General features: G+C 38.5%; 1 protein-coding gene across 1 annotated transcript in view; it reads right to left on the reverse strand.

Annotated features, from left to right (window-relative positions):
- Window positions 1-25,292, reverse strand: part of EFHB (EF-hand domain family member B) — a 52,257-nt gene extending 26,965 nt beyond the window's left edge. The window contains exons 1-5 of the mRNA XM_046003504.1: window positions 24,378-25,292; window positions 5,600-5,662; window positions 4,991-5,134; window positions 4,102-4,282; window positions 1,766-1,876 (exon numbers count right to left, since the gene is read on the reverse strand). Coding sequence (XP_045859460.1) covers window positions 1,766-1,876; window positions 4,102-4,282; window positions 4,991-5,134; window positions 5,600-5,662; window positions 24,378-25,292 — 1,414 coding nt within the window. The remainder of the gene's footprint in view (window positions 1-1,765; window positions 1,877-4,101; window positions 4,283-4,990; window positions 5,135-5,599; window positions 5,663-24,377) is intronic.
- Window positions 25,293-27,288: the final 1,996 nt, after the last annotated feature.

Genomic DNA, 27,288 nt, shown 5'->3' on the forward strand with positions numbered 1-27,288 from the left:
GCACATACCCTCCCCAATGTCCATAGCCCCCTCCCCCTCTCCCAATCCCACCTCCTTATTTTTTTGAGATTTGTATGTATGTGTGTGTGTGTGTGTGTGTATTTGTTTTAATATTTAAGTAAAGTAAACTCTACTCCCAGTGTAGGGCTCGAACTCATGACTCTGAGATCAAGAGTCACATGCACTTCCAACTGAGCCAACCAGACACTCCAAAGATTTGTTTTAAATAATTTCTACACCCAACATGGGGCTGAACTTACATCCCCAAAATCAAGAGTTGCATGCTCTAACAGCTTAATCAGCCAGATGCCTGCCCCATGTTATCGAGATATTTAAATTCTCTACAATTACTATGTGTTTTATAATAAAAAATAAAGCTACTTTCATTAGGAGAAAAAATAATGACAATATTAAAGAGATTGGATTCTGTGCCTTTTCAAGAGGCCAATGAGGCTTCCATAAAAATCAGCAAGTGAAGGTAATGTCAGTCATCTTATAGTCTATTAGAGCTCTTTTAAAAATTAAAAAAAAAATCTATACTCATTTTCCTCCAATTGCTAAATGCATAGAAGATATCTAATTACAGGTTGTCTACCTGTATTTTACAGGTTGTATTGAAAACAATTAAAAGTCATTGGATTTTATTGTGCAATACATACTAAACTTTTTCAAAAAAATGGATAAGATATTTTCACAAGAGAGGGAGAGAGGAAAGGAGGAATAAGGGAAGGGAGGACTGGAAGGAGGAAAGGAAGAAAAGGAGGGAGACAAGAAAGTAGATGGGGTACCAGTAATTGGTGATGGAGTAAAGGGAAGCGGGAGCAGCGTGAATGGGAAGGCAGAGATAATCTCAAGACTGGATGTGTTCAAGTGTAGGGGAAGCAGCAGAGACTGGCCATGAAAGAAGAGAATGACAGATTCCAGACAGTAGAACAATGGGCACAGGAAACAGCCCCAGCTATGAGCAGAATTAGGAGGACGGGCACAGAGAAGAACTATGATTGGTGTGAGAGGATGGAGAAGGAGGAGAAAAAGTAAAGAATAAGAGAAAGAAAGGATGAGAGGGTCCTTGTGCTGCAGTAAAGGGCAATTCTTGCTTCTAGCTAGTGAGGGTTGAGTTCATGAATCAATCACATACAATCCATTGGCTTTCTCAGGACATACATCAGAGTCTAATTCCCAGTCTATTATATCAAGATTCCACTTAGCATCAACATGTCAACAACTAAGTTGTATTTCATAGCACTGTAAACATCTAATGCCTTTTAGTTGTGCTATAGAACACTTCTAGTAATGAGCTGCATTAGACAAGATCACATAATAGTAGTAGTAGTAGTAGTAATTGAGCCCCTACTATGTTCTAGGCACTATGGATGCATTTTGCAGGTACTTACCTAATCCTCACAATATTATTATCCCCATTTAAGAGATTAATGGACAAGCAAGTATTTGAACCTATTCTATCTGATTCAAAAAATTGTGTACTGACCATTACCCAATCTAAGTCCTTAGAGTAATCCTGACAAAAACTAACATGTAACCTTTCTTAGATGTTCTTCCTTTTAATAATACATACATTTCTACATTTTATATGCAAAATGTCTAAATATATGTGTTCCTAGTTATGAGGGTTTATGACCTTATGAATAAGTTACTATTTACTGATCACTTATGCATTACTTTATGCACATAATCTCCTTTATTCCTCTTCATAAATCTGAGAGTCCTATATCCTCAGGTCTATTTTACACAGGAAGACACTTACCCACATAATAATCATTGTGAGAAACAATGTACAAATCATGTCCTTCCTTTCCTTCCTTAAATACTTCTTCGTAGGATTTTGGCGGATTCACCACATCTCTAGCAGGTGAGTCTGAAGGAGGAATTAATGAAATCAGTTTTAAGGTAGCTTTTATCTACTTATACTTAAATTGACCAGAACAAATGACAATGAGGTATGCCAATGACACAAACTACATGGGCATTCTGAGAGAACACAAATGAAGATTTAGCAAGAAAGACAGGACACCACCTACGTGTTACTCTCCTAGGGGACCCCACTTGACCTGATCACTCCCTCGAATTCTAAAGAATATCCGAACTGTGTTTTGGCTAACTATGTAGGTTATTCTGAGCTGTATTCCAAGCCTGGTTAAACTTTCTGATTCTGAGATGCTCAGGACAATTTTGATTTTAGTTTGCTCCAAACTTCCCAAAATGTTCTAAGCAAATTTGAATCACAGTCAGTTTCAGAAACCCTGATGCGTTGTGGGAATAAATTTGGTGATAGCTATAGATTGAAGCATATACCCTAAGTCTGTTTTGATCTGAGTATCCATATTCAAAGTAACCAAAAGTGCTAGGGAAAGCACTGGAATCAGGAAGAAATTCTTCCGACTGATCTCAAACCTAGAGCAATAAGTTATTTGTTTAATAGCTGCTTTCCCAAGACTGGAGGACCCCAGTTTTATATACTGTGAATTATTTTGTTTTTATTGTTTATGTAATGATTTTTAAATATAATTCCATTCATAAGTTCATTCTTCTCTTTCAACCTGATAACATAGATTCAGAAGTTTTCTTTCTTTTGGACTTCTGCTAAGACTTGGGGTCTGTAAACAAATAATTAAGAATATTAGAAAGTGGGTCAACTCAAAATAATCCTGTAAAGCACTATTTTTTGTCTGATATATGACCTACTACACTTATGAATAGACAGATACACATTTTGGAACATTCCTTCTATTTATATATTTAAATGAGGTACACCTTGACAGTACTTTCTTATTAAATGGTCCAATCCTAGATAACAGTTATAATTACTATAATGCTCTAATGCCATGTCTACATAAATACACTTTTAAAATCCCATTATAAAGTAAAAAGATACATCATCTGCTCTAAAATACATTTTTTAAAGTTTTGAACTTTAACTAATTTTAACTTTAGATCTGATATGATCAAGTTGTAGAGTTTGAAGATTTTACATCCCAAGAGAGAGGCATAATTTATCTCTACCGTGGTGACACTATGTTAAAGAATATAATCTCATTATATGGTGGAAAAAAAGATTCCTGAGGTAGAGCCTTAATGGGTGCAGAAAAACAAAGAGAACCAACTTTCTTTGCAGGATAAAGAAAAATGGAATTTGAGGTCCCCTTTGGTAAGATCACTAGAGACAGAGAGAGAGAGGAAGAGACATGAAAAAGAGAGGAGGAGATAAATGTGAAACAGGTGGAAGGAAAAATGCCCAACACCATGGCAGAAGGCTGGGGCTTCAGAGGAAACAATGGCTTGTGACCAATTCCATTATAAGTTGTTGTTTATTGAAAGATGCACTCTACTCCCTCTCATAATGAGAATGAAGTTCTGCTCTACAAGCTGCCTGCATTTGGCATATGTGGGTAGATACTGTGGATCTGCTCAGATGGAGAGCATACACAGCACTTGACAAACTTATTTGTCCTGTGGTCTGCTTCATAGTTAAGAATTATGAACACATCAGGGGCGCCTGGGTGGCTCAGTCGGTTAAGCCGCTGCCTTTGGCTCAGGTCATGGGTCCTGGGTCCTGGGATCGAGTCCCGCATCGGGCTCCTTGCTCTGCGGGAAGCCTGCTTCTCTCTCCGCTTCGGCCTGCCACTCTGCCTGCTTGTGTGCTCGCTCTCTCTCTCCCTCTCTCTCTCTCTCTGACAAATGAATAAATAAAAATCTTTTAAAAAAAAAAGAGTTATGAACACATCAGAAGCATTGGTGGAGATAAAACACACAAATGCATGTCCAGGGAGAAGGGATTGAGGACTTGATAGCTGGCTCCAGTATCAACTTTCTTGAATCTGTCTCCTGTCTCTTTATACCATCTCTATTATACTCACTGCATGTTTCCAAAAGCTGAATTTTCACTGCCTTGGTACACATAAACGCTAAGGATTCTGGATCTGAGAGTCATTTTCTTGCTATGAATCATCATTTACACCACCACCAAATGCCGCATCAACAAGATATTTAATCCCGTTTTCTAAGAAGACACTGATTTTCCTTTTTTTTTTTTTTTTTTTGGAAGACATTTCACCATCCAACTTCCCATCACTTTCTTACTACCTCTGATGACTGTAGTCCCAAATGTTGTATTGAGTACATCCAGGCCTTTAGGTAATCCCGGCGTTTGATCATGAGATTTTCCTAGTGGTGCCCGTTGATTGCTAAAATATATTGATTCCTTTTTATCTTTAAGTTTCTGTTGAAATGTTGTTATAGGCTGCGGGTTGATCAATACCTTTGCCTAAAGAAATCATATAAAGCACAGATACAACAACAACAAAAAAAGCAAAAATCTGAAAACTGAAACTAATTCATAGCTGGGGAGAAGAGAAAGTGATTGTGGAAAAACATTTAATTATCCTCGCCTTTGCTCATCGCTTCAAAACAACTGTCAGCATTGGAGCTACGTAGCTGAAAGATGCCCTCCATGAACTTCACTGAGGCCCTAAGGTTTATAAGAAGAGTGCCCTGGTTATTTGATGCGGATTCTAGAAAAGCGGAAATGACAAGTACAAGAATCACGCGATTGCCACAAGCACTCTCCAGAGGTATAGATCGGGTCTTCAGAATCTAGACTGCCCAATTAACACAGGTAACAGTCAGCCCACTCCCCCAAATTCTATACAAGCACTCCGCTGGCCTCGAGGTTCTATCACCCAGCCTTCATCCTCTCTGTTCTCTAACACAGCCTGACAGCATTTCTCTTTACCCTGAGAAAATGGAGTGCAACTTGGCTTGTATTATCTGAGGTGAAAATACGTAGATTGTCTCTACAATCTAATTTCTCTACAGTCTCTTGGCGGTTGCAGCTTGGATTTTTTTTTTTTTTTCACTACTCAAAAGTTAGAGTGGGAAGGAAATTGGTACTGATGATTTCATTAATACCTCATTCATGCATTTTCACCTTAGTAAGCTAATAATGTACAGGGAAAAAAGGAAAAGAAGTTACCGGTATCGAAATTTTAGATCTTATTCCATGTGTCAAATAAGGAGCAATTTGGGGATCCTTTGCTCTACCATAAAATACTCTTTCAGCTCCAGCAGGTGGATATCTATAGTTGAAAAATTTTTTTGCCTCAGGTGGAGTAATTAGCTATAGTGAGACAAGAAAATAGAATTAAGAACAGTTTTTAAAATATTAGGATTAACCTACCCCCAATCAGTGAACACCACTGCATGAGTGTAATAAGTACATGGGCAACTACAGACCCACATAATGAAACTTCCTAAAATGTGTTTTATAGAAATAAATGTCATATTTCAAAAGTTATATCTAGAAAACAACCAAGAAGTACCCAGGTTAGAAAGCATACCATAAATGATTATTTTCTATAGAAATAAAAGGTATCTCCAATGGTTTTATAGAGCTAAAAATTATAAGCCTGGAGTTTTCACTTCCTTGAACAAAATCACTAGAAGTTCTCAAAATACAGTAAAGAATCAAAATTGACCACATTAAGTTTATACAGCTTTCTTAAGGAACATTGAGAGTTGTCTTAAGAGACAACTTAAGAGACAAACCTAAGGGTTTACAAAAATGCCTATTGAAAATGCTCACCCTGGGAAGTTTTTCAGTCAAACAGGTTGCAACTCTGTCTCCAACAGGAAAAACTTTTCCTGCCTAAGGGGAGAAAAAAACACACAAGCAAGTAGTTGGTCATTGTCAGGAAAGAGGGGGAGTATTTTGAAGAATGGCATTTATTTTGAATCTTGCCTATGCATCTAATGCTACAAAGCTACTTTCAATGGTTTAACACAATTAAGAAAAAGATGCAATACTGCAAATCTAAAGTAATCCTGATTTATAATACAAACATAAAAAGCTAAATATATATAAGTATACCTTTTTTACAGTGCTAGTTTTGTCAGTGATCCCATCCAGTTATGGGATCTCTGTGACATGCTGAGGGAGTCAACTTTCAGAAATAATGTTTAATTATCAGTTGTACTATGTCATCAGTACAATGGGAGTATGGCTGTGTTCAAGCTAAATTCAATATAAAATGTTAGGTACTTCTGAGTGTGTGTGTGTGTGTAATATGTTTGCATATGAGTGTGTTTCCACCAACACCCTAACTTTTCACATAGGCAAATATGTCACTTCTGACCAAGCTCCTTCAGTGAATGGCCCCAATGCACTTGGTTTCCTTCACTTAATTGTTTTTTAAACTTCTTTTTAAAAGATTTTTATTTATTTATTTATTCATCAGATACAGAGAGAGAGAGGAAGAGGGAGAAGCAGGCTCTCCGCAGAGCAGGGACCCCAAAGTGGGACTCGATGCCAGGACCCTGGGACCATGACCTGAGCCAAAGGCAGCCACTTAACCCACTGAGCCACCCAGGCAGTCTCCGTCTTAATTCTAACTCCAGTCTTATCTGTCCTTCCTTTGCCCAAGGCAAAGATTACAATTATTCCCATCAGTGCACTTTTTATCTCTTTCTCCTTTGTCATTTCAAGGCAGCTGATTGTTACTTCTGGAAAGGATAAGTTTTGGTTTATTTTTTAATTAACATGTAATTATTATTTGTTTCTGGGTTACAGGTCTGTGATTCAACAATCTTACACAATACACAGTACTCACCACAACACACCTTCCCCAATGTCCATAGTTTGTTTCCTAGGATTAAGAGTCTCTTCCGGTTTGTCTTCCTCTCTGGTTTCATCTTATTTTATTTTTTCCTCTCTTCCCCTTTGATCCTCTGCCTTGTTTCTTAAATTCCACAAATCAGTGAGATATATATAATTGTCTTTCTCTGATTGACTAAGCTAAGTAATTAGCTCAGCATAATACCCTCTAGTTCCATCCACATCATTGCAAATGGCAAGATGTTATTTTTTGATGGCTGAGTAGTATTCCCTTGTGTGTATATACACCACATCTTCTTTATTCATTCACTGGTTGTTGGACATCTAGGCTTTTTCCATAGTTTGGATACTGTGGACATTGCTGCTATAAGCATTGGCGTGCAAGTGCCCCTTTGGATCACCACCTTTGTTTCTTTGGGGTAAATACTGAGTAGTGCAATTGCTAGGTCAGATGGTAACTATATTTTTGACTTTTTGAGGAACCTCCATACTGTTTTCCAGAGTGGCTGCACCAGCTTGCATTCCCACCAACAGTGTAAGAAGTTTCCCCTTTCTCTCCATCCTCACCAACACCTGTCATTTCCTGACGTTAATTTTAGCCATTCTGACTGGTGTGAAGTGGTACCTCATTGGATTTTTGATTTGCATTTCCCTGATGTCAAGTGATGTGGAGCAAGTTTTCATGTGTCTGTTGGCCATTTGGATGTCTTCTTTGAAGAAATGTCTGTTCATGTCCTCTGCTCATTTTTTGATTGGATTACTTGTTCTTTGGGTGTTGAGTTTGATAAAGTCTTTATAGATTTTGGATACTAGCCCCTTTATCTGATAAGATATTTGCAAATATCTTCTCCCATTCTGTCAGTGTTTTTTTGGTTTTATTGACTGTTTCCTTTGCCGTGCAAAAGCTTTATCTTGATGAAGTCCCAATAGTTCATTTTTGCCTCTTTTTCCCTTGCCTTTGTTTCCCTTGCCTTTGGAGATGCCTCTGGCAGGAAGTTGCTGCAGCCAGTGTGGAGGAGGTTGCTGCCTGTGTTCTCCTCAGCGCTTTTGATGGATTCCTCTCTCACATTCAAGTCTTTCATCCATTTTGAGTCTACTTTTGTGTATGGTATAAGGAAGTGATCCAGTTTCATTCTTCTGCATGTGGCTGTCCAATTTTCCCAACACCATTTGTTGAAGAGACTGTCTTTTCCCTTGGGACATTCTTTCCTGCTTCATCAAAGATTAGTTGACCATAGAGTTCAAGGTCCATTTCTGAGTTCCTTATTCTGTTCCATTGATCTGTGTGTTTATTTTTGTGCCAGTACCGTACTGTCTTGATGATGACAGCTTTGCAATAGAGCTTGAAGTCTGGAATTGTGACGCAACCACATAAGTTTCTTTAAAAAAAAAAAAAAAGAAGTCTTACACCATTGGTGGGAATGCAAACTGGTGCAGTATGGAAGTTCCTCAAAAAGTTAAAAATAGAGCTACTCTATGACCCAGTGATGAAGGATAATTGGAAGAAAGGCAGGCAGAGACAAGGTACCCCCACCCTAAGAGGAAACCACCCTTAAAAAGATTTCACAAGGAGCCCTCCACCCTTTTTTATGTGATGGATAGATGACAGAAACCCAATTAGATGACAGGCTCATGGACGGTGGATCAGATTAAAATGCTCACCAACAAGCCCATAAAAACCCTTAGACTTAGAAATTCTGGTGGCAACCCTCTTGGGTCCCCATGCTCTTCAGGAGCTTTGTACTATCACTCAATAGATTTTGCTTTGCTGCCCACACTCTTCATCTGGTCTACACCTTCATTATTTAAGGCAGCATGACCAAGAACCTCAGGCACTGAAGGAGAAGAAAATCCTGCAACACCAATAATTGCACTACTAGGTATTTATCTGAAGGATACAAACATACTGATTTAAAGGGACACATGCACCCCAATGTTTATAGTAGCAAGTTTATAGTTCACAATAGTCAAAATATGGAAAGAGCCCAGATGTCCATTGACGGATGAATGGATAAAGAGGTGATAAATATATATGTGTGTGTGTGTGTGTATGTGTGTGTGATATATATTCTATATATATGGCATATATAGACATATATAATAATATATAATATATAACGAAATCTATAGTGGAATATTACTCAGCCATCAAAAGCCATCAAAATGTTGCCATTTGCAACAATGTGGATGCAACTAGGGGGTATTACGCTAAGTGAAATAAGTCAGAGAAGGACAAATACCATATGATTTCACTCATGTGGAATTTAAGAAACAAAACAAATGAACATAGGGGAAGGGAAGAGAAAATAAGATGAAAATAGGGGGAAGCATAAGTGATACTTATGTAGGAAATAAACTGAGGATTGCTGAAGGGGGGGTCAGGGGAAGGAATAATTCGATGATGGGCATTAAGAAGGACACTTGATGTAATGAGCACAGGGTGTTAAATGCAACTGCTGAACAACTAAATTCTATTCCTTTTTTAAAAAAATTCTGTTCCTGAAACTAAATAATAGTACCTGATAGCCAAACAAAAAAAAATAATAATAAAATATGTTGCCTGGGTCATTCAGTTGGTTAAGCATCTGCCTTTGACTCAGGTCATGATCTCAGGGTCCTGGGATCAAGTCCGGTATTGGGCACCCTGTTCCACAAGGAGTCTGCTTCTCCCTCTGCCCCTCCTCCCACTCGTTCTCTCAATCTCTCTTTCTCAAATAAATAAAATAAAATAAAATAAAATCTTCAAATATATAAAATTTTAAAAATTAAAAACTAAGGGCGAAAAAACTTCCCATAATGAGTGTTCTGGGTCTTTGGAGGAGCATGGAGGAATAAGGATGGAAAAAAGCAGAGAGATTAACAGTTGGGTGTATGGATGAATGTGTAGATGTTGGCAGGGGGACAGATACATTAAATAAATGGATGACTAGATGAAAATATAGACACATGAGGTGTCTGCATATGTTTTGGTTCAGGTGGTGATCTCAGGGTCATGAGATCCAGCCCCACATTGGGCTCTGTACTCAGCTCAGAGTCTGTTTAAGATTCTTTCTCCCTCTCTGTTTGCTCCTCCCCCACCCTGAATATGTTCTCTCTTTCTCTCTAAAATAAATAAATCTTTCTTAAAAAACTATATAGGGACACCTGGATGGCTCAGCCGGTTAAGCGCCTGCCTTTGGCTCTGATCATGATCCCAGGTTCCTGGGATCACCTTGGACTCCTTGCTCAACGGAGAGCCTGCTTCTGCCTCTGCCTGCTGTTCTCCCTGCTTTTGCTTGCTTTCTCTGACAAATAAATAAAATCTTAAAAAAAAAAACAAACTATATAAATAGACACATGGATATAGATGGGGTTGTGGAAGTTTTTTATTATGTCAAGTGTTGAGTGCAGAATTTCTCTTAGGGGGAGAACCATTGGTTTAAGAGAGTATCTAGATAACATCTCCAGGTATAAAAGAGGAAGCCACAGACATGACTAGACAGAGAATTTAACTGCTTTGCTAAAAAGTAGATAAAAATATGAACTATTGATGGGCTAGACTAAGGAAGGAAGGGTTAAAGGAAATAATAAATAAGACTGAGGAGAAGGTGGGAGGAAGAAAAGATCTTGCAGCTAGTGAGAGGCCAGGAGGCACAAGACAAGAAATCAGCCAATGAGAAGCAGTCCAATTTTAATGCCAAACCTTAAGTAAATTTTACTCATAAACTACATTATGTGAAAAAAAACTTGTATAAAAAAGGATAGGGGGCGCCTGGGTGGCTCAGTGGGTTAAGCCGCTGCCTTCGGCTCAGGTCATGTTCTCAGGGTCCTGGGATCGAGTCCCGCATCGGGCTCTCTGCTCGGCAGCGAGCCTGCTTCCCTCTCTCTCTCTCTCTCTGCCTGCCTGTCTACTTGTGATCTCTCTCTATCAAATAAATAAATAAAATCTTTAAAAAAAAAAAAAAGGATAGGGACTGTGTTGTAAATTGGGTTAAAGCAGAGTACAGAAAAGGGAAGAGATATACAAGTGATTTTTAATTCAGCTCAAAATTGTAAGAAATCTCAGAAATATCATGAAACATAAAGTCTCTCCTACTATACCTGTTATGGGAGCTCCAGCCATTCTTTTAAATATTCTCTGGAAAGATGGCCTCATTAGGCTGAAGAACATGGGAATACTCAGGCAGCTATTTATGTGAGTGATAGAAAGAAGGATGGATTGATTGATGGATCAATCAGTCTGTGGCCTGTTAGATAATTCTACTTGGCTCTCACTGGCTTCCCTTCCAAATGTTTGACAGTAGATAATCTAGGTTTTCATCATCATAAACATTTTTTGGACAGAAATGCCCTTAGAATTCCTCATAGACTTGCCCCCATGAAAGTATTTTGACTACAAATCAGCAGGACATCAGATGTCCTCATGACATTTGACTGGAGACACAAAAATGGAAGCCATTATGTCTGATTTCTATCTAGAGTGTCATAATATGTCTGACAACTCTCCCTCAGCCCACCTCAGTCATGGATTTCTTTTTATTTCAGTTGTTCTCAAAGGGTGCCTATTTACCAATTTGAGGTATGAAGGGTAGCAGAATAAAGATAATTGTGAGCTGATTAGTCTAAGAAACAGATGAGAAAGAAGCGCTGAAAACAAGAGTAGAAGTTACCCTTTCATAAGGCATATTTACATTTTACAAAGGAAATCATTTGTAAAGGTATCTCCCTCTCTGTACCAGGAAGAAAAGGATGACTCTAAGTCTCCAGTCTTACCAATGGCAAAGCGCTGACTTAAATCTGCATAACAAATTTTACCCTTGTTTACCAGGGTTCTCCTGGCAACTCCCCATAACTTGACTTCCCTTTGCCCCAACATCTTTCTTTTGTCTTTAACTTAAGATGGTATTTCAGGAGGTGGCTGGGGCCATCTCGGGGAGTTAGTCAGTCTTTCTGGGTATATTCCATGTATACATGAGGTATATATATTTTAAAACTTCTGTTTGTTTTTCTCTTGATAATCTGTCTTTAATAAGAGAGGGTCTCAGCCAAGAACACAGAAAAGAGAAAATTATTTTTCCTCCCCTATAGTTTCTCCACCAAGCCCCACAACATAAATATGGTTTTTTTCTTCAAAGCCTACACTTTGGATCTAGCTATCCCAAACATAATCTCCAAGTTTGGGGAAAATTTGTTGTGTCATTTTTCATTCTGGTCCGCTAAGTGGCAAACAATGACATTGTGTTTTATTTATATAGACATAAATTAAACACACTATATATAATAGACAAATAAATAAATTATGGTATCTTCAATTGATATACTATGGTAGAATCATTTAAAATGATATATATAAATAATTTTGAATAGTATAAAAATGTTCATGACAAAATGGGAATTAAAACAAAGATATAAATTTGCATGATATGAATACACAGAATCACAGCAGTACGTACAGAATACATAGACAAAAATTGCTAGTTGTGATTCTGCTTGAGAGGTGAGATTACAAGTGACTTATTTTCGTTGTACTATTCTCAATATTTTATTACCATGTATTGCTCTTTTATAAAGTAAAAGAAAGCAATAAAATTACCAAAAAGTCTATAACCAATATCAACTAGAAGAAAAACAGCAGCAAGAGCACTAGAAACTAAAAATGATAATCAAGTACATCCAGACTCAAGGCAGAATTTAGGAGCAGCTTTAATGGTCACTTTGAGTTTTACTTCCTGAACTCTAAAAGGTGGCTTAGAGTGATCCTAAGGACCTCCCTAACCTGAGAAGAACAATTATCTTCCTGAAGACTTTTTCTTGCCACAGGGGGTATCAGAATCCAGCCAAGAAATGTAACCAAACATTAAGTGTAACCCTACCCCCCAACAAGCCAAAAAACACCCTCTTTCATATTGTGAACTCCTAGCAGGGACCTCTTCTTGCACTGCCAGGGAGGGGTAGAGCTCCTTAGCACTGTGTTTCCCAAACTTTAGTCCCATGAACACTTATAATTAATGGATATATATATTTTTTTTAATTCTGCTGGCAAAAACTTGAGAAATGCTGGATTAGTAATGTACACTTAAATCTCAAAAGGAAGGATCATTTAGTGATTTTCCACTAATTTGACCTTGGAGGTTTTATTTATCTGTGACACGAAACTAACCTTGCATGCAAATCATATAGGAAACCCCAGCTGGAGTTTCATTTTTCTCAGTGTTTCTGCTACTGACCTCATTTATAAAAATAAAAGTCATATTTTCCAAGGTTGGTAATCAAAGAAAAATCTCCATATAGGCAAGACAATGGGTTTTCAATAACATGAATCTTGTCCTCTTAAAGATTTCTTTCCAATTACCATATCTCAACCACAGATTGATTTTAGAAAAAGAGGTGCTGCACCCTTAACTCTTGGGTTCAAACTTACATTAATGCTGCACAATATAACTAAGGCCAGCCTGGAATAAATACTTTAATAATTACTAGTAGATTTTTCTAAGAGGAGAGAGAGAGGTAGATAAAGTTTCAAACCCAAGGAAGATAAAAGAAACTGTTTTACAAGAAATCTTTATCTACATCTTTGGGGTTCCTGCAGAAAGGATTCCCCACCTGAATTATCACTTACCTCCATATAGTATTGTTTTTGCACCTATCACCCAGAAGGATAAGCCCATGCACCCCCAAGTTCCAGTCAAACATTTATACATGATACAGATATAGAGAGGATGACATCTGGTTCAAAAGCACTAGAAAAATGAAAGCCTGTTATTATTTTCTTTCTCTTTCTTTCTCTCTTTTCTTAATTTCTTTCTTCCTTTTTCTCTTTCTTTCTTTCAAAATTAACTTTTGTCTAAGTAATACATGTTCTTTGCTCAAAAATCAAAGGGTTGCAATAAAAAATGGCATTTCTCTACACCGTTTGTACGTAGTTCTACTTTCTAGAGCCAGCTGTCTTCTATACTTTCAGCCATTTCTTCTGATACTTATCTTCATGTTTCTAAACCCTTATACTGTTACATATTACTTTCAGATAATCAAAAAAATAAGATTAATTTCAGATAACTGCTACCCTTTTATGGTGGAGAAGGTTGTAGCTCTCTTCCACCGCCACTACTTCCTTTCTCTCATCCTTAATATGGGTACATTATACTTTTTAATAAAGCCAATGATGTTTATATTATCATAACTGTTCACTCTTGAACCAAGGAGGTATATTATATATATTATATTATATCATGTTATATTATTTTTTCCTAGTCATAACGTTTGCATTTGTTTTGTGAACATAGCTATTTCTAAATTTTTCCAAATGCTCCAACTGATCTGTAAAATTTCTAGAGTGCTTTTTTTGTTTGTTTTTTAATAAACTCTCTCCTGTAACCCTTCCTCCTCCTGGTTTAATCTTAGCTGGTTGCTTTTGGGTCTGAAGCATAGCTCTTGTCCTGAGAATTTTTCTTTTGCCATTCTTCAAAGCTAAATTGCCCATTCCCTAAAACCCAACTATTACTCTTTTGGGTGTAGACCCCCATTTCACTGAAGTAATTTCTTTAGTCATTTCCCAAGGAAGAATGCATGAAAAGCCAACTTCTGATTCCATCTGTAAAAAACAAAACAAAAAAAAAATGGGCTCAAAATGGAGCCACTTCTGTTTAGCCCCATGTCAGCAAACTAGGACTTGATATCTAACCTAATTGCAGTCTCAGCCAGTCCCAGGAATGGAATTTTAAATCAATCACTCTGGAATTTCCTGAACAACATTATTAAGGTCATCTGCTTGATAGACCCCACCCTTTCCCAAAGAAAGGTGACCTTGCCTGTAATAATCTTTTCTCTTTATTAATGACTTCCTTGTCCCCACCCCCTTCTGCTTATAAAAACCTTCCATTTTGTACAGCTCCTCAGAGCTCTTTTCCACTTACTAAAGGGGATGCTGATTGGTTCATGACTTGTTGAAAAAAGCCCATTAGATCTTCCAATTTATTCAGTTGAATTTTTTAACAGATTGCTGAAAATATCTTTATTCTATCCTTATGTTTGGTTAATAGTCTGGCTAGGTATAAACACAAAGTAGCAAATAATTTTCTCAATTTTGAAGGCATTATCCAATATCCCTTAAGAGGTGGTCCCGGGGGGCACCTGATGGCTCAGTCAATTAAACATCGCCTTCAGCTCAGGATCAGGTCATGATCCTAGGGTCTTGGGATCGAGCCCCATATCAGGCTCTCTGCTCAGCATGGAGCCTTTTTCTCCCCCTCCCTCTTCCTGTTGCTCCACCAGCTTGTCAAATAACTAAAATCTTAAAAAAAAAAAAAAAAAAAAAAGGTGGTCTGGGGCAGCAAGTTGGCTCGATTAGTATAACATGCAACTCTTGATCTTGGGGTTCTGAGTTCAAGGCCTACAGTAGGCTGGGTGAAGACATTACTTGGAAAAAAATAGAGGTGGTCTTGCTGTTTAGAAGTCTAATGCAGTTCTGGGACCTTGGGTGGCTGGCTCAGTTGGTTAAGGAGCTGCCTTCGGCTCAGGTCATGATCCTGGGATCAAGTCCAGCATCATCAGGCTCCTTGCTTGGCAGGGAGCCTTCTTCTCTCTCTCCCTCTGCCTGCCACTCTGCCTGCTTATGCTCTCTCTGTGTCAAATAAATAAAATCTTAAAAAAAAAAAAGCAGACATTAAAAAAAAGGCTAATGCAGTTCTGAATTTTGTTCCATTGTGTGTGACTTTTCTTTTTCCCTGTGGGAGTATTTAGAATCATCTCTGTATCCCCAGTTTTCAGAAATTTTGCAACAATGATGCATAGTATGGGTTGTCTTTCCTTCATTTGGAATTAACTCCTTGTAATCTTGATTTGTATCCTAAATTCAAAGAAATTTTGCTGTATTTCCTTGATAACTTTCTCTACTTCATTTTATCTATTCTCTCTTTCTGTACATACTTCTTTGTTATTGTTGTTTTTAAAGATTTATTTATTTGACAAAGAGAGACTGCAAGAAAGAGAACACAAGCAGGGGGAGGAGAGTGAGAAGCAGGTTTCCCCGCCAAGTAGGGAGCCAGACGTAGGGCCCAATCCCAGGACCCTGAGACCATGACCTGAGCCGAAGGCAGAGGCTTAACCCACTGAGCCACCCAGGCGCCCCTGCCTTTTTTTTTTTTTTTTAATCCTCCTGATTTCATTGAATTTTTAGTTAGAATATATTTAGTTCTGAAAAGTTCTGTCCTTTTTTTTTTTTAAGATTTTATTTAAATTTCTGTCCTTTTAAAAGTTGCCATCTCATTGTATGGGTGCAACATCCTTTATCTCTCAAGTAATCTCTTTTGTTTACATTTTCTTCTGTTCCCTCTGTGTTTGCCTATTTCCTATTACCTTATTTTGGCCCCTTGCTTTCAAGCTGAAATCTGATCATTATATTAAAAAGTTAACCACTACAAAGATTATCAGTAGCTCTGTGTGTGTGGTGCAGGATTTGTTGATTCTTAGGTTTTCCTATAAGGTGATCAGATGATGAGGCAGCCTCTATTTTGGTGGAATCCCCAGTATCATTTTTTTCCCTCTAGAATATTCAGAACTTCCAGAGAATAGTAATAATGGTAATAATAGCTGATAATTACAGACCACATGGTAATGTGCTGGACATTGTTCTAAGTGTCTTTTATAACAAAAGGAACAAACCCAAGAGTACAGTGTGATTGTTTGGTTCCTCTGAGCAGCAATACCATGGTTAGGCATATAAGAGATTTATTAGGGAAAACACCTATGAAAGATAACAGGGGAGGAGTGAGTAGGGAGAACTTTCAGACTATGATACCCCTGAAAGGAGAGAGAGAAGGAAGGGTTAAGAAGGAAGAGCATGAAGGGCACCTGTGTGGCTCAGCTGGCTGAGTGACCGACTCTTGATTTCTGCTCAGGGTCTTGGGATCAACCCCCGCGTCTGGCCTAGTGGTCTGCTTAGGATTCTCTTTCTCTCCCTCTCCCTCCATTTCTCTCCAAGCTCACACACTCATGTGTGTGCATGTTCACTCTCTCTCGAATAAATAAATATTAAAAAAGAAGAAGGAGGAAGAAGAAGAGCTTCAGACTACCTCACAGTTCTGAGAAAATTTTGGCCAGCCCAATAAGTGGTTTCTGAGACTAAGTTTCCCATTAAAGAAATCCGGTTGGGTACAAAGAGTCCCGTCCTAGGATCCCTGTCAATCACTGAGAGCATCAGTGTGGCAATAGCTTTGTGGGGGCAGCAGGAGGAAGCTATCAGTTGGCCATGCTCCCCACAGCAGGTCCTCTTGAAGGGACATAGGAGCCAGGCACCTCCATAGCCACCACACTTACATGTCTCTTTTGTCTCCTTCATTTAGGAACAGTTCCTAATATTTCCTTGTCCTTCACGACTCTGGCATTTTTTGAGGACAGGCCAATTATTTTATAAACTGTCCCTCAGTTTAGGTTACTAGTGTTTTCTTATGATTAAGGTTATACATTTTTGTCTGGGCTGTATTCTGTCAGGGAGGACACACTGTTAATCTGTCCTATTACTGATAATGTTAACTTTAGTTTCTAAATGAAGGTGATGCCTGCTAGGTTTCTCGTCTATAAAGTTATGTTTCCTTTGTAATTAATAATTATTCATGTAAATATCTAGTTCCTCACCAAACTTTCACCTACTATTTAACATCCATTGATGATTCTTGCCTAAATCATCACAACTATAAGATGATTGCCAAATGGTGACGTTCTAATTCTAACATTCCATCCACTTTTATTAATTGGCATTATACTACAAGGAAGCCTTCTTTTCTTGCTATTTATTCAATCATTCACGTATTTACATGTGTCTGGGCTCATAGGTGTCTATTTAACTCAAGGGCAATTTTATTCAATGTCCCAAATATAACAGTTTGGTCTACTAAGAGCTCTTTCAAGCTTATTTCTGTGTCCCTTTAACACATTTGCTTTATTCTTTGAGAATTTTCTTAGTTTTTGGCTCTTAAAGTGTTCCAAGTTCCTATCGTAGAGCACCGACCCCAGAGTCAGCCATTCCTCCAGAGTCCTGATTCCTTTTAATACAGAATGGTATTCAAAAATCAAGATCTGGTTTTGGTGTGTTCATTGCTACCAGATAAGCATTGCTTCTAGGTCCTCTTAGAGGACACTGGTAAGAAATGTATGTGTATATACACTCCCCCACATACTAGCATCGTTATCAATTTTATAATATTCTATTCTGTTAAATACATGTAGATACATAGATATGGCTTTGGACATAGACACATACCACGAGGTTCTACCAATACATCCAAATACAATCCAATACACAGGAGTCCTTTTATCCTTCTCCTTTTCATATTAGGGTAACTTTTTTCTCAGTGAGAAACCTGGCTCCTATTGTCCTCAATATACCCACTTATTTTCTCAGCCTTCTGTATGTAACCAAATTCCCAACTTCACTGACCAACTCCTCGCTCAGCCACCCCCTTTCTCAGTTCCTAATCACACCAGTCCAGCCTCATTTGGCCACCTCCCCAGTCAGTCCCCATTATTACAGCTTTCAGTGACCATCTCATGTGATTGGTTCCCAAGATTCAAGTCAACTCAGGAAGATTGATACAAGACATTTTTAACTACTGAAGACCCACTGACCCATAATCATCATGCCACCTTCCTCTTACCAAACTCAGTGTGGGCTAGCATAATGTCCCATCTCTCCCACTGGGCCTTGGTCAAGATCACTCTGTTTTACCCATAGACAACCTTAATTCTGAATTTCTTAGAGAAAAAGTTAGGAGTGATAACATTAATTTCTTTCTGCTCAGAAGGCCCTGAACCTATACGCAAATGAAACCACCCACCTCTCAGATTTCTACAGACATTGGTTCTTTGCAAATTCTGACAAAATGAGTATTTTCTGCAAATAGCTATGAGGTACTCTTCGTGAATAAGAAAAATTAAGCACCCCCATCACATGACATTTATATTATAAAATCATTTGTCACGTGCTTGCTTCGGCGGCACATATACTAAAATCATTTGTCAATCTCAGGTCTGTAGACTCTAAGTTCCTTGAAAGCAGGCATTTTTGTAGCTATAATGCCTAAATACTGTCAAGTCATTGTAGACACTATAGTTTTTTTAACCTTTATTTGAACCTCTCCTTCCTTTTTCCCCTTTGTACCTCAGGGCTCAATACCATTTACCAAGGCACTTTGTAAGGTTCGGTTCTAATAACTCAATGTTTCTGTCACAGTCAGTGTATTAATGGTGATCAAGGGACAGTCTCAGGATGTCTTGGAGAAATAACCATTATAGAGATTTTGATCTCTACCAGAGTGCTAAGAGCCAAGAGCCCTTTTATGAGCTGCACAGAGAGGACCTCTCTTTATCAGAACTTTTTAGTTCTTGAAGAACACTCTAAAAATCTCTCTGCAGGCCACCATTTCTTGGGAACTTTCCCTGAATACAGGTCCTTGTGCTACACCAGTGACTGTTTTACTAGAAGGACTAGAAGGCTTAATGGGGGTCTCATAAATCCATCAAAGCAGACCTTCACATACAGCTCAACACCAACTTTGGGCAGCAACTTCAACAACAGGATGAGTGTCCTTCCCATGAGATGGGTCTGCTCCCCTTCCCTCAACACCAGAAAGGCCTCTGACTAAGATGAGCTCCCCAATTCCCTGAATACACCTTAATGCAAAGCAATTGTCCTCAAGGATTTTTAGTGGGTTCTTCACAATAGGAATTTCCATCTGAACACTCCTCACAGTCATGTGCTTGAAACTGGGTTTTGAACTCATCCATATGCACTTCCTTCCTTCGTTAAGACTGTATGAACTCAAGGGCACCAAAAAGGTAACCATCTCGTCCCTTGGTGAGGATGTTGAGGGATCTCCTGTCCTTCCCCTTTCAGCTATGTGAATTCTACCAAGTCTACCAAGAAATAGGTAGTATACATAATGGATAAACAGTTACAAGCATAAAGACAACTGGAAATAGGGAAGGCTTCCCAAGTCCTTTTACCAGCATTACTCTCATACCAAACTCCAAGAAATATGGTACAAAAAGAAAACTACTGTTCAATCTTGGGGATCATAGATGCAAAAATGCTAGCAGAATACAAGCAAATCAAATCCTGGAATATGTTATAATAATAATATATTAAAACCAGGTAGGGCTTAGCTCAAAATACGAAGATTGTTTGCTATTAGAAAATTAATGATTTTAATGTAGAAAATACCTATTTCAGCAAATGTAGGGAAAAGCTCTTCAAGATTCAAACTCTATTCCTAATTTTTAAACATTTTTAGCAAACTGGGAATGAATATAGGTATCCTTAATTTGGTATATCAGAAATCTCCAGTAAAAATACTTGACATTGAAACATAAAAATCATTCCCATTAAAATGTGAAAAGAGACGTCACTTTCAATATTGCATTATTGGTCATAAGTAATGTGAGGAGATGGGAAATTGAGATAGGAGGTGCACATACTGAAGAAGGAAAGACAAAGTATCTACATGAAAATCCAAAAGAAATAATTGTTAGGTAGGACGCAATGGGAGGTTACTCAAATAAGAGGTTTGAAAACTATCAGCAGAAGGGAGGAGAAGAAGGGACAAAAGCGGGAAAGGAATGTGTTTTGTTTTGCAGAACCAACAGTTCCAGCCAAGGAGATGGTCAACTAGGTGTTTCACCAGCTAGACCCTTGCTAGGTGTGTCCTGCATGGTAACACCTTGAGCCAGTCTGAGCTGAATTGGATGGAGGTGAGGACCTGTGCAGAAACCCCCTCTGAGTTGTCCTAAGGATACCTTTAGTTCATTATAATACTAAGTTCCCTTCCTATGAGCAGAGTTTCTGTCATTTTTTGAACATACAATATATGCACTAGCCTGTTTACATGCTAGGCATGTGCAATTAAACCAAAAGTGCCTATGCAAACTCCCTGCCCCCACCTCCAATACACTGAATAAAAGCTTCCTATATTAACCCCATAGGGAGACAGCGCTTTGAGAGCTATTTCCCTGTCTTCTTTCTTGTAACAATAAAAAGTTCTTTGCTTTCAATATTTCCTTGGGTTGTGCTCAATTTGATGTACCCCAAGCAGCAAACCCCTTGAGTTCACTTCATAATGAGAAGCAATTAAGACAAACAGGAGTTGACCAAGATGACCAGATACAATAACAACGAAAACAAACTTATGGAACAATTTTCAGTCTCATCACAAATCCAATACATGTGAATTAAAACAATGCTTTACAAATTATTATTAATTTTTAAAATTCAGTGGTGTAATCTTTTAGAAAGGGATTTGGCAACAGTAACTAGAAAAAGATCCATCCTTTGGCTTCTGCTGAAACTCTATCCGAAGGAAATATTCAAGACATATAAAAAGATATATACATAAAGATGTTCACAGGCTATTTTTATAGAAAAATCTGGAAAAAAATCTAATGTCCAACACAAGAGTAAATTAGATAAAAAATCATATATTAGCTTAAAGAAATATTTTTTAGCATTAAAAGATCTTTTAAGGTCTTTGTATTAACACTGAAGTTGTATTAAATGATAATTATTGAAAACCAAGAAAAACAATTTGTATGTTTGGCATAACAACTACCTAAAAACACATTTGGAGAAAAGTGTCACAAGAAATGTAGTATAGTCAAGAATTCAGACTCTTGAGTCTGAAGTTGTGACTTCAAATCCCGGGACTACCACTTCCTAGATATATGACCTTCGTCAAATTATCTAATTTGCCTCAGTTTCCTCATCTGTAAAATGGAATTTAATAATAGCAGCTGTCTCATAGTTTCGTGATGACAGCAAAAGAATTTATACCTGTAAAGCTCCATGAGTAGTGATGTTGATATGGGAAACTGCTAATAAACATTCATGTGAATGTGGCAGAATACTGGTAGGCATCGTGTGAGAGTAATAAGATTCTGGGTGTTTTCATTCCTGTTTTCTAAAATATTGTTATTTTCATTTTATAATAAAAATGGATATTTAAATATTAGAATTATTATTTCTAGTCCACACTAATCTTGACTTCTCTTGACTTGTACCCTAATTTCATTTCCTCCTGTTTATCTAGGATCTGGTTCCACCCAGTATTTCCTTTGTATTATCTCAAACTTCTCTACTGAGTCACTAAATAAATAAATAAATAAGTTCCTAAGTGGAAACTTTACTCCCTTCTTTTCACTGTCACACTTCTTAAGGGGAAAACAAAATTCTCCAATTTGAATTTCCTGTTCACTCTTCAGTATATTGGAATCTGAATTCTCTCTCCATAATGCCATTCTACCAACGTTGCTAATTTCCTTAATGTCCAAAGCTAATTAATCTGTAACCTCTTTACCCTATCACAGGTGTTTTAATACTGCTAGTCACTTTCTCCTTGAAACTGTCTACCCTGTCCTATCACACATAGAAAGGAGGATGTGAGAGGAAGAGGAAGGACAGGTTTAGAATTGCCTCTGTTGGAAACCAGAAGCTGGTATCTGCCCATGTGTGAGATCAGGTCTGAAGCCATAGACTGTAGAACCAATCCAGAAAGAAGAAGCAGGCATGGTTAAGTGAAAGAGTGTGGCTGGGGAAATCCAATAAGGGAACCAGAAAGCAAAGTGGGTCAAAGACAAAAGAACACCCTGAGTCCCAAGGGGAACAAAAAGTCTGCAGACATAGAAAAAATTCTGCAGAATCCCTCTGACCACTTTCAGCAAAATCGTATTGTCAGATCTCAGTGTGTGGAGTCTTTTATTCTCAGAATACCTCAAGGATGCTTCTTTTATGTTCCTCAATACCACCCTCTTGGACTCACTTTTTTTTTCTTCTGTTCATTCTCCAATTTAATCATCCTGCCTTCTTTCATCATGTATTTACAAATTGACCACTATATGCCAGGCATTATGATATGCCATGAAGCTGCACAATAAAGAAGGTAAGGACCCACTCCTCAAAAGCTCATCTAATTGACAATTCTTTCTTTGACCTCTGCATAAATGTGTTTCCCAGGGTTCTTGCCTAGATTCTTCTCCTATCCTACCCATGGCTCCAACTGTCTCACATTACCAACCATAACCCTGGATTCTTCATCTGCTATCTTGCAGATATTTCAAATTCAGGATGGCCAACACCAGATATTTATTTGCCACCAAACCAGAAGAGATCATTAACAAACTAGAAACCCCTAAGTCATCCATCGGCTCTCCTAGCTTTCCTTTCTTTCACCACATAGAAGAACAATCGGATGACAATTCTTTTTTTTTTTTAAGAACTTTATTTATTTTATTTTATTTTTAAAGATTTTTTTCCCTATTCTTCCTTTTCTCCTCCTTCTCCTTCTTTTCCTTCTTCTTCATCATCTTCTGTAGGCTCCACACCAACTACAGAGCCCAACACAGGGCTTTAACCCATGGCCCTGAGATGGATGCTTGAACTGAGATCAGGAGTTGGAGGCTTAATCAACTGAACCACCCAGATGTCCCTGGATGGCAATTTTTAACAATATCATCTCCTACAAAGCCTTCAAAATTGCACTTTCCTCTCTATCCTAACTCTACATGAATTTTCATCCATAACTACTTTGATAAAGCCTTCTAACTTTTTCCTGTCATCCAATATTGCCCCCTTCGAGTCCACCATTACTGCTTATATCAAAATTATCTTTCCAAAAGGCAAATTTTATCGACCATTGCTTCTGTTTCCATATGTTCTGGATGTTTAGATTTCTTCCACATATTTCATTTTCATCTGTATCTCTTAAAACCATGTTGGATAAAAAGAGTTGCTTATAATTCTCAAATACAAGAAACTTTGGTCATGTTCTCTGCCCTTCTTTGCCAAAGGTGCTCAAATCTTTTTTTTCCATCTAACAAATTAGTTCAAATGAGCTCAAATATTTCTTTTTTTAAAAGATTTTATTTATTTATTTGACAGAGGAAGAGAGATCACAAGTACACAGAGCAGCAGGCAGAGAGAGGGGGGAAGCAGGCTCCCTGCTGAGCAGAGAGCCTGATGCGGGGCTCAGTCCCAAGACCCTGAGATCATGACTTGAGCTGAAGGCAGAGGCTTAACCCACTGAGCCACCCAGGTGCCCCGAGCTCAAATATTTCTAAATTAGCTCAAATATTACTTGCTCTGCAAAGCCTTCCCATCTCCTTCAAACAGAGTTGCCCAATCTTTCCACTGAGCTCTGTGCTTAGAGTATATATCTATTAAGGAAGAATCAAATTTGTTTTCTACTCACTTGGAAACCTATATAACATTTGTTCAGTTATCAGTCTCTAACATTAGAATGAGTGTCTAAACCTAGAGTGTATGGTAATGTGTTTTTTGTTGTATATTTTCTTGTATCCAGCAAAATGGCTACCACCACCACAAGTCTTTGCTGAAAGAATAAATAATCACAGAATATATAATCAATGGGGGATTTTTTTCTTTCATTATATGACTATTAGGATACAACATGTATCATGGTGAAAGGGTTGAGGAAATGCAGATTGATCAATAAAATGAAGGTCAAAGGAGAAAGGCAGGAAAAGTCAAGAGGAACCATCGGTACTCACAGAAAACAAAGATAACATCTAGGAAGGGAGGCAAAGAATGAGAAAATATCAGACAAAGTGAAAGCTTGAAAGAATCCAATGGGACAAGGAATTATCAGCAGCTCAGCGAAATCTTTGCAATTTAACTCCGTGAATCCAAACACGTCTCATCAGTTTATCATCTTGATAAAGACATGGATATACAGATTTCTTAGGGAAAGTACCAGAAAAAAACACTTACAGTTGGCCAGCAAGGCATCCGATCAAAAAATTTCCCAGAGTATATGGGTCTGATGCGATCTGGAGGTTCTATTCCTGGTTCAGTGTTTTCAGCCTCCTTTCTCTCTTCAGGTTGTTGGGCAAACTGGCTCTCAGAAGGTTCTATCACCAAGCCTATTTGGGGCCCTGGCTCTTCTAGTTTGGGTAGACCAGTGTCCACCTCTACAGGAGGCTTCATCTCTGCACTGGGCTTCATCACCACACAGGTCTCTTTTCCCAGTTCCTGTCTAGGTTCTATATCCACAGTAGGCTGCTTCCCCAGTGAAGCCCTTACCCCTTCATAGGAACCAGCCACAGAACCTCTCCTGCTCCCTAGAGCCTGTGGACTTTCACATGCCATGCCCAAGTGAGGCTGTATCATCCTTCCAGAACACCCTGCCAGAAAACATTCATTTTCTAAGCCCATTCTTCCTGGTAACATACCTAGAGAAGATTTTGTTTCCTGGGAGGCTGAGACCCCATAGACTCCTAAATTACTCCTCTCTGGGAGGGTCTTAGAAAGATTCTGTATTTTTAATTTCATTTCAAGCTCCTTGCTCAATGGAGATTTTGTTTCTGGTGATGCTATCCTCTCCTCAAATTTATTACTATCCAGGAGGCTCTCCCTACATGAGGAATCTTCTTTTCCTAATCCCACTCTGAACCCTAGCTCCGTGGGAGATTTTGTTCCCATGAGGACCTCCCTCTCTCCTGAGTCATCCTTTCCTTCGTCTGTGAGACCAACCTCTATATTCTGAGAACATTTCCTCTCAGACACCCTCATTCCTCCAGCTGCACTCATCTCCAAGGGGAAAGCTGCACCTGGCCCAATGGAAGTTTCTAAGCCCTTGGGGTGCCCCAACCCTTTAGGGGACCCCACTCTCACGAAAGAACACATCTCCACTCAGACTCCCTGCCCACAGCTTCCTGCCTACCAATTTACACCTAGAGGAGTTCACAGACGGGGAGCGGACGAAGGTCTGTTTACTGGGTTACCTAGGAAACAGGGGCGTGGCTTGGCGCGCAATTGTTTCATCAGGCTGGTCCCTACCCATTTCTCCCACTCTGTCTCGGTCCGTTTTTCTCCCTCTCCTTTCTCTCCCTCTTTTTCTTTCTCTCCTTCCCTCCCTCTCTTCTCTTTTCTTCCTCCTTCCTTACTAGATCTAGGGGGCAAGAAAACTTGAAGGATGTGGTCTTGGGCACTAGAGAAAATGCTCACCAACTTCTCTTCTGTTTTGCAAGCAACTTACTCTCCCTAGGATGGGTTTAGCCATGGGCCACCTCCTGGCCATTTGCCTATTGATTTTACTGGCGATAAGGGAATAAGGCGCCATTTTTCTGGTGGTGACCATTAATTTTAGGTCCTTCGTTACACAAGAACATGCATACTGCATGTAGTTTTTTTAGCCTAAAGAACTACCTAGAATTCTGTTATTGTATTTGGTACCTGCGGTACAAAAACAAAGTCTTTGAGAACATTTACACTTTAATAACCAGGCTTTAAATAACATTTAAATAAAGTTTGAGATGTGTTACACAATAATGCATAGGGACTTTTAAAAATACTGTGGCAAACTCAAACTTGTTTTAAGCACGGGATTTTTTTTTTTAAGATTTTATTTATTTATTTGACAGAGAGATCACAAGTAGACAGAGAGGCAGGCAGAGAGAAAGAGAGGGAAGCAGGCTCCCTGCTGAGCGGAGAGCCCGATGCAGGACTCGATCCCAGGACCCCGAGATCATGACCTGAGCCGAAGGCAGCGGCTTAACCCACTGAGCCTTATCTATTTGAGAGAGTGTGTTGTGTGAGAGAAGGGTGAGGGACAGAGGGAGAAGCAGACTCCCTGTGGCTAGGGAGCCCTATGCAGGGACCCATCCCAGGACTTCGGGATCATGACCTGAGGCAGAGGCTTAACAGACTGAGCCACCCAGGCACCCCAACATGGGATTTTCTTTAAATTGTCGGGTTTTACATTTATTTATTTACATATTCTCTTCACCCAGGGTGGGGCTTGAGCTCAAGACCCCAAAGTCCAGTTGCATGCTCTTCAGACTGAGCCAGCCAGGCAGCCCCCTTTGTCAATGAAAGTTTATTTGGTGAATATTTGTAATGTTCTACACATACATGGGAAATACAGCACCTAGCTTAAAATCAGAACAGAATTTATAGGCTTCCAGTCTTTAGAAACTATGAAGGACTTGTAAAATTTAAAATTAAAAAAAAATGCTCAGGAGATATTATTTCACATTTGAAAAAAATTTGTATACTGTAATTTTCAGATAATTAATATAAATATTCTTCTCCCCCTAAGCATTTTAAATGACTTGATAGCATATAAATGAAGGCATGTCTATGTATAAGCATTCATTCAATTCTTTCATTTTACAAATAACTATTAAGTACCTACTTTGTGTCAGTGCTAGGAATATTGTGAAATACAAGCCAATCCCTATCTCTTGGAACTTACATTCTAGTGGGGATGAATAACCATCAACAAATAAGATCATTTCACATACTGACAAGTGTAGTGAAGAACATACTTTCCTATAAAGGGATGCTCCTTTAGAATTTGTGGGCTTAGAAGTTATTTGAACTGAGGTTTGCTTTAAGCCTTGCAAAGACATAAACTTTTTAAACATGACTAACTCAAGTTCCCATAGTCTTTTTCTCATTGCCTTGCCACTATGCCTGCAATTCCTCAGATAGTCCCAGTTAAAAGAACATTACCAGTCATTACCATCTTTGATTCATTCTTCAACTACACAATGGTGGAAACATTTCCCAGAAGAGAAGGTAGAAGATACAGATACGTAAAAGTGCAGGGGATGATAGATGCAAAGTACTAGGAATTTGTGGGTGGGTATTTAGAGATTTGAGAGCAAAGGAAGCACTA

This window comes from Meles meles, chromosome 4 (assembly GCF_922984935.1).
Source record: "Meles meles chromosome 4, mMelMel3.1 paternal haplotype, whole genome shotgun sequence".
Lineage (NCBI taxonomy): Eukaryota > Metazoa > Chordata > Mammalia > Carnivora > Mustelidae > Meles > Meles meles.